Source organism: Hevea brasiliensis, chromosome 10 (assembly GCF_030052815.1).
Source record: "Hevea brasiliensis isolate MT/VB/25A 57/8 chromosome 10, ASM3005281v1, whole genome shotgun sequence".
In the NCBI taxonomy this organism is placed as follows: domain Eukaryota; kingdom Viridiplantae; phylum Streptophyta; class Magnoliopsida; order Malpighiales; family Euphorbiaceae; genus Hevea; species Hevea brasiliensis.
This window is the reverse complement of record NC_079502.1, coordinates 20,801,767-20,810,516: the sequence shown is the minus strand read 5'-3', so window position 1 is coordinate 20,810,516 and position 8,750 is coordinate 20,801,767. Positions and strand designations below refer to the sequence as shown.

General features: G+C 34.4%; 1 protein-coding gene across 1 annotated transcript; it reads left to right on the top strand.

Annotated features, from left to right (window-relative positions):
* Nucleotides 1–281: 281 nt before the first annotated feature.
* On the top strand, nucleotides 282–8,559 carry LOC110654501 (histone-lysine N-methyltransferase ATXR2). The gene is made up of 15 exons (XM_021810520.2): nucleotides 282–512; nucleotides 649–724; nucleotides 3,332–3,417; nucleotides 3,530–3,888; nucleotides 4,596–4,708; nucleotides 4,826–4,857; nucleotides 4,986–5,137; nucleotides 5,421–5,508; nucleotides 6,208–6,256; nucleotides 6,357–6,411; nucleotides 6,647–6,716; nucleotides 6,848–6,917; nucleotides 7,497–7,573; nucleotides 7,742–7,798; nucleotides 7,900–8,559. The coding sequence occupies exons 1-15, from the start codon at nucleotides 426–428 to the stop codon at nucleotides 8,062–8,064; spliced, it is 1,536 nt and encodes a 511-aa protein (XP_021666212.2). The 5' UTR covers nucleotides 282–425; the 3' UTR covers nucleotides 8,065–8,559.
* Nucleotides 8,560–8,750: the final 191 nt, after the last annotated feature.

The window sequence follows — 8,750 nt, the reverse complement described above, 5'->3', positions numbered from 1 at the left end:
ATGATAAATTTATAATTTTATTTAATATATTAAAAAAAAGAAAAATTCAAAAAAATCTCAAAATTTATTTTTTTTAATTACAGTTTAATTTTTTAACAGTTACATTATTATTAACAATAATGCAATTGCACTTGATGACGAGCTAAATTGCTATGGACAATAATTTAGAATGTAATTATTAAAAAGAAAAAATTTGGGGTATAATTATAAAAAAATAAAATTTGGGATTTTTTTTGGGAACTTTTTCCCTTTTAAAAAATCATTATAATTACACAAATATCCCCGACGAAACCCGAACTCTGAGAAACGGCAGCATAAGAAGAAGACCCGCCGAGTAAAGTTGTGGAGCCGTCTCACTGGAGGCTTGTCTCTTCAGTCCTCACAATCGATAAAAAGCTTGAGCTTTTCACGGGCTTGAGCTTGTAATGGAAACAATTTGCCCGATCGATCGCAAGTGCGCTTCTCAAATCTCCGTTCTTCTCCATCCTTCTCCTCCTCCTCTCCAAGTCCAGGCAGGCATTCTCTTTCTTTATATGTCTGTATATATGTATGCAGAGAGACACATGTGAATGCCAAGCTAAGCTCCAGCTTTTTACAAGTTTTTGCTTTTGTTGAACTGAGATTATGATTTGATTTTGTTTTCTTTAGGAGTATTTCGAGGAGCTTATATCGAGCAGGCAATGCCGGGGTATCAAAGTTAAACAGAATGGCGAGTTTGGAAAGGGTATTTCACCTATCTTGCTAAGTTCTAATCATTCAATAGAAAAAGATATGTTTTTTTTTTCCTTTTTTTATTTCGTTGGCGATATCATACTTATATCTATCCATTTGAGTTTCCCAATGAAATTTGATTAGCTTTAGTTAGTGATATTATTAATTATGAGTTCGTATTTCATGGTTATGTATGAAGTAATTTTTATTTTCAGCAAATGAGTGATAATTTATGTTGGTGTTGTGGTAGTAGTGATTTTGATCAAGAAGATAAGCGTTTTTCCTAGAATGTGTGCATTGGACAAGAAACAGCCAGCTTGTAATTTATGACTTGACATTATAGAGAGAGAGAGAGAGAAAGAGAGAGAGAGATTGTGGGTGAGGAGGATAAAATTTTTCATGACCCAAAAACAATCTGTGGTAAAAATATTCTCTTGGTTATAGTAATTAATGAAGAACATCTCTCAAAAGTTTCTCTGATTTGCTTCTTCCAATTCCAAATGAATAAACAAGTTACTTCTTAGTAAGCACAGGCACACACACACACACACACACACACACACACACACACACACACACACACACACACACACACACACAATTCTTTCTTAACTGACTAGGAATCCTTTACTGATTAGGAATACATATCATATTTATATAGCAATATAAATTCAATGCTAGATGGGAATACATAAAATTGACTTTCCATGATATTCCCCCTTAAAATGGAATCTCATCAATTCCATTACTCCCCCTTGATGAGATTCTTCTTAGAAGACTGCAACAGGACTAGGGATCCCTCAGGTTCAAATACAAAATAAAGTACTGTACCAAATTTAGAAATACCTACACGAAGGTTCAAACACCAAAAAACAAATCCTCTCCAAAGGCAGTTCTGGCGAGAAAATATTAACACAAAGCAACTTACTGCGTTGCTCTTCCCTCTCCAAAGGCATTGCTGGTGAGGAAACACCAAAATAGTAGGTGTATCTTTACGCAAAACAGCCTATATGGCCGCAATATAGTAGCTGTTCAAACTTCAACAAACCTTCAAGGGAGTATCAAATGGGCAGCGGAAACCAAAAAAAAAAGGGGTTGCAAGTCCCCAAACGAAGAACCGAGCAAAAGAGGTTGAGTGATGACAATATGTCCCAAAGATTCAGCTCAAAAAACACCCAAAACACACTCAAAATAGTCCTTACAATAGCTCAAAAATCTTGGATACACAACCAACAAAATGGAGCCCCAAAAACAAAATTACTGAAATTAAAGAAGCAAAACCAACGCAATAGTAGAGTCCTTAAAACAGAACCGCTATAGCAAGGGTTAAACCACCCAACAAATAGGTTTGAAGCATCTCCAAGAAGACACCAACCAACAGCACTAGATCAGTCCAAAATCTCAAAATAAATAACCTAGCAGCAGAACCCAGAAGCAATAATGTGCCAATCACAAGGCAGATGTATACAAAGCAATAAAAATTACCAGTAGTTGACTACCTAATACCAATGCAGCAAAATAGGAACACTAGAAATAATCCAAAGTCCCAAAAGGCAAAAGAACAGCAAGTTCCCAAAGTGGGATCAAAGAACCAAACCTTAAACCTCTTTCAAAGGTGCACTAGACAAAAGCAACAATGCACGGGGTTGGAACAATGATGGTGAGGCAATGCCAGAAAACAAGATCGGAGAAGAAAACGGCGGCCCACGTGCAGCCACTCGTTGGTGCGTGGGAGAGGTGCAGGATACAATAATGGCGCGTGAGTGCTACTCGCTTAATGTCTGGTCATTGAACTTTCAAGAAATGCAGGTCGGCAGCCAAGCTTCTTGACGGGAGGGGTAAAGAAATCACACTAGAAGGGTGACCTAGAGTTACAGAGGGGGTAGGGACAAATAGAGTCCAAAGGGTAGAGAATTTTTGGGCTCTTATATTAGCTTCTCAACAAGGAGGCTTAAAAATAGAGGAGAAAACCAACTAGAAACTGGACAGAAAACCCATGAGAAACAAACCATGCTCTGACATCATGTTAAGATTTAAGAATAAAAAAAGAAAAAGAAATGAAGAGAAGGAAAAAACTGCAAAGGGCTACATCTTTTCTCATTAATTCTAAAGCAAATTACATATATATATATACACAATTCTTTCCTATAATTGTGTTATACTATATTGACTAGGAAACTATACTGAGTAGGAATCCTTTACTAATTAGGAATACATATCATATCTCTATAGCAATATAAATCCTATACTAAATAGGAATATATAAAATCGACCTTCCACAATACTCCCCCTTAAAATGGAATCTCATCAATTCCAACAGTATTTAAATATATTTAGATATTTACTTTTATCATAAAATATGTTGGGGATTGAGGAACAGGGTTCATGTAACTAATCAACTATTTTGGGATTAAGGATTACTTGAGTAGTATTAAATTCAGATGACAGTGTTCAATGCTAAAATTCATATGGAAAAATCAGATAAGTTCTGCAGTTTTGTTTTTCTGTTTATACTTTATTATTGTGTGTGAAATATCCATTACTGTTCTTTTATTCTCGTATAGCTTTTAAAAGTTATGATGTGTATTCAAGATTTACAGCTGCAAGTGGTGTATTTCAGGTGTCTATGCTGATTTGGATTTCAAAGAGGACGAACTTATTTTGAAGGACCCAATGCTTGTTGGTATTCAACATCCTTCAAACAAGGTCTTGAGAAAATGAGTATTGCCTTTCTTTTCTTCCCCTGCTATTTTCTTGCCTATAGCTTGCCCAAAAGATGGCAATTTTCTATTTTCCTTATTCTTGTTCTGTTTTGCAGATTGACTGTCTGGTCTGTAGCTTTTGTTTCCAATTTATTGGTTCAATAGAACTTCAGATTGGGAGGAAGCTCTATTTGCAAAGTCTAGGTTTGTCAGCTAGCAAAGTATGTGATAAGGAAGGAATTTCAAAAGATTTTTGTGACAGCAATTCAGCTGATGAAGAAGATGATTGTTATGTGAAAGAATGTAAAAGGCTGAGGAAATGTGCTTCTAGCAGTCCCAATGGCAAAGTTACTTTGCCTAAAGGGGTTGTGCAATCATTAATGAATGGCGAGTTGGTGTTGCCTCACTCTGAAAAATTTTCCTTGCCTCCAGCCATTTCTTGTCCTGGGGGATGTGGAGAAGCTTACTATTGTAGGTAGGTCAATTTATTCTTTCACTTAATGGTGAATATCTTGTTAGTCCAATCTTTCATTTCAAATATCTTGTCATGAGTGTGAATGTATTTTTTTGTGCTTCAAAGCATGTTGCGTTTTTAACAGTAACGAATAGAAATATATAAGTAGCCCTGGATGAGCATTTTAAGGGCTTTCAAAAGAGTTTTCTCTGTAACAAAAAACAGCAAGTATGCTGTCTTCCAGCTGACATGATGCGATTATATAGATTGACGACTACCTTTGCAAATGATACTGGATACTTGAACCATGGTACCCTAGAACAAATCAAACTGATTATCTATAGACAGTATCTATTGATTTTTCTGTTGATCCCACTCATGATGGTGGCTTTGTTACTTCTATGTGAAACAAGAGGAGCAATTTTAATGGTTATTTATTTAAATATTTTGAGAACTCTCAGAAGGCTTGTCAAAGTCTTAAAAAGGATGCTGCCGCACGGACACAAGGAAATGGTAAAGGTTTTTTCAAGGCTTAAAATGGGAGTGTTATTTTGCAGCTGGAAGCAAGACATTCTGAGCCAATTGATTCTGGTTTTTACCATGTTTTCAAGTGTGGTTTTCTCTGCTACTGGAATTTCTAGAGACATCTGCTTTTTCCAGTTTTCTTTATTAGGCATTCAGCATGAACAAATCCCTTTTAATTTTAACCAATTTTGCCAATATTGTAGCAAAACATGTGCGGAGGCTGATTGGGAATCATCTCATTCATTACTTTGCACTGGGGAGAGGTCAGAAGCACTATCTAGAGAGGCACTTTCAAAATTTATGCAACATGCTGATGGTTAGGTCTAACATTGAAGGATATTGTCATTGATTAATTTTGTTCAAGTACTGTTTTTGTTTCTTGTCTACTTGCTCATTATTTTTCTCTCTCTTTGATGCTCTTTGATTTTCACAGAAACAAATGACATCTTCCTCCTTGCAGCCAAGGCATGTGTTATTCTGAACCTTTTTGTTAACTTTCTTTTTCCTTATCTCCTTGTTTTCAAATGAGCAACCATGTATATTGCATGTGAATCCGCTTGCGGATAACTAAATTGCTTAATATATATTTGCAGACGATTTCTTTCACCATTTTAAGATATAGAAAGCTAAAAGCTGCTCATCTAAAAAGACAAAACAAGTATACTGATCCTGTTGAATTGGACTGCGCTGAACTCTCTTTACTTTTGGAAGCATGGAAGCCAGTATCAATTGGATACAAGAGGAGGTAGATACTTATTGTGATGACATTTTTCCTTCTTGCATCTTAAAACAAAATCTTTACCAGTTCTATGAATATTGTCTCATATTGGTATATTTGTGAAGAAGGTTTTAGAAATCAAAGTATGATATTTTATTACCTTTACAAGAGTATTTTTGGCAGCTGCATTTTGAAAATGCATAATATGTACGCATATAAGAAGGCATTTTGGGAGTTTTAAGCAAATAGCTGACGCAGAGGCAAACTGTATTTGCTTCTTTTTTTTTTTTTTTTTTCTTCTTCTTCTTAGGTGGTGGGAATGTATTTCATTGCCAGATGATGTTGATCGTTCTGATGAAACTGCATTTAGGATGGAAGTAAGGGATCTTGCATTCACGGTGAGATTCAGTATATCAGATATGCTAAAATCCAGATTGTGCAGTCTTTGATTCACTCAGTGTCCTGATGCATGTTCAAATATGATCCAGCCAAAAATCAACTATTATTCCCAGTTTTTTCATATATACATTATGTTTTGCAGAATCAGTAATTCTATTTAATGATTCAACTTTCTTTTGAACATCTTCTCTCATTGATATACATAAACCAACAGTTATTCATAATGAATAATCCTAATCAGTTGGATAGCTTTAATTCCTGGTCTAGTTTTCTTTTCGCTCATTGGATTCTCTCTTGTACTCCACCAGAACCTTGGTGGCAACACGTGTCTTTTGTTTGATATGGTACACCTAGTTTTGAGTTCTTCTTTGAATTTCTAATATTTAACAAACAGCCTGAGTTTTGGAACTATATACTAGGTTTCAGGTCTGCTAATTCTGCTCCTTGTGGAGACTACAATTCTTACTTAGATCTGAATTGAATGGCTGCTTGGTAGATCTGAATTGAATGGCTGCTTTGTATTGAGAAGTTATGTCTTGATATGTAACTAGCTTCACTTTTCAAACTTGGGATCTTTGTCTTAATAACACTGTTTTGGTTAAAAATTGCTGTTTAGTGAGCCTAGTTCATAATGCTATATTTTTTTTTTCTGCTTTTTTATATACTTGATCCTAATAGTTCTGTTTGAATTTTTGCAGTCGCTGCAGCTCCTTAAGGCCGCTATCTTTGACCAGGAATGTGAGCCATGTATCCTATTCCATGTTTTGGTTCAATTTATGTTCTTTTGAAAAATTATATTTCTTACTATTTTTTGCTTTGTACTATTGAAGTACTTGACACAACAAAGTATTCTCCCTAGAAATCTATGGGAATATTATTGGCATGTTTGAGCTGAATAATCTGTAAGCATCACAATCGCTCAAGGCTTCATTCTTTTCTATTCTACTACACAAAATTGTTAATCTTACGTGCAAATAAGGAGACAATTGCAATGGACTTGTATAACATTGAAACAAGATATAAACGTTTCCTCAAGATAGACTGTGTGGCATGTTTATCATAACTGTGTGGCATGTTTATCATACTCATGATTTGCTCCAGTGTTCAGGTAATAATTTTAAGTTTCATTTCTGACAGTGATTTGGTTGTAGCATCTCCAGTGGAAGATTATTTTTTGTACATTGATGATCTTCCAGACCCTGAAAAGGTTAGAGTGCTTTCCTTATCCATGTGAGTTTCATATATATATATATATATATATATATATATATATATATATATATATATATATATATATAAACTGATTTCCAGTGTCATTCATAAAATCATGAATTGCAGGGAGAAGCTGAGGAAGTTACTCAATCATTTCTGGATGCTCTGGGTGATGGTTATTCAGTTTGTTGTCAAGGTATAATTTAAATTGACCGCAACTGCTTTGCCACTCAATGCTGACAGATACATTGTCTTTCTTGTTTGATTACCACCTGATCTTCAGAACTAATTGCCCCTATTAACTACCAGTTACATTGACATGACTCTATGAGGTATTTTTGGAACATGTATTTTGTAAGCATGACTACTACATCACTTGCTGTGCTGCATTCTGCTCATAAATGACGTGCATGATCCAGCACAAAGAGCATTTTTATTCTGTCTGGTATATGTCGAAGTATGCATTCATATGTTCGCACTTCTCTTGCTGTAGCAAAGGTGGATGGAAACTACTAATATTGAAATATATTTCTTATTTTAAGGTTTGAATTATAGTTGTGCTGTGTTTCTCATTTTTCTGGTGCATTTCAATGATTTTTATCTGTTGGTCTATGTTGCATGCAGCTGAAAGTTTACTTTTTCTCTTTTTTTTTTTTTTTTTGCTTGTTCATTCAATTTACTTTGTGTTATTTCAATTTTATTGTGGAAATTTATACATCATTTACATTGTTGTTACTCTGATGATTTGGTGATTTGTTTTTCAATTTTTCATTAGGTACTGCATTCTATCCATTACAGAGTTGTATGAACCACTCCTGTTGTCCAAATGCAAGAGCTTTCAAAAGAGAGGAAGTATGTTTAAAGTCCAAATATATCCATAATATTCTTGGTTTGTTTGAAGGCATAGTTCACCTATTCTTCACACAAAGGAAGTGCAACACATTTTTTACACAAAAATGGTCAAAATTTGGTTTCTTTTGTCACTACGGGTTTCTCATTTGTTTTTGTCATCAACTGTAGGACAAGGATGGCCAAGCAACAATCATTGCCCTCAGACCCATTAGTAAGGGAGAAGAGGTGGTTCATTCACTCATCACATATGGTTCTCACTCTTGTTGACTACATTTCCTCAACATGATAATGGATGTTGATTGAAAAATTTTCTCTGGCATTTTCAGGTTACAATTTCATATATAGAAGAGGACCTTCCTTTTGAAGAGAGGCAGGCATTACTTGCAGATTATGGTTTCAGATGCAGGTGTACCAAATGCTTAGAAGAAGATACCCAACTTATTTCCAAGCAAGAACATATAAAGAAGAAACTGGGATTTGGTGAGGTGTAGGGGTTTTTATTGATGCCTTGCTATTTGTTGTGTGTCAAATTTGTCAAGGACAGAAGCGAGGCAGAAGAAAAAGAGAATCAGGGAACAGTGCCTTGAACTCATTTAAACTACAGCTTTTCCAACCACAAGTCTCTTCACGGTCATGCAAAAACAAATTCAATATGTAACCATGTTCAAGGTCTCAGCAACTTTCGCTTCAAAGGTTTTTTTTTTTTTTTTTTTTTTTTTTTTTTTTTTTTTTTTTGAAATTTTGTCAAGGCTTTAAATTACTCAGTGAGATGTCTTCAATTCATCCCTCCGATGTTGTAATCTCAAATCATTAGAAGTGAAATTAGAGTGATTTGCAAATTTGTTTTAGAATTGTCCGAGGGAATCGAAGTTTTTTATTGCTCTCATAATATTTGGGAGTCTTTTATATAAGGAGCACATTCTCAATTTGGAAGATTCTGAAACAGTTTTCTCTTAGAAATAAAATGTAATTTCTTGATTTTAAAAGTGGGGTGCACACCCAATAATTCCGGTAAAATGTTTAATTTGGGCTTTATACTTAGAAAATTTTAATTTAATTATTTTTTATTTTTTGTATAAATTATTTTAAAAAATTCAATTTAATCTAAAAATTAGAGTATATTACTTGATTTAAATAAAAAATTAATAAGTTTAATTTTAAAAAAATATGAAATTTA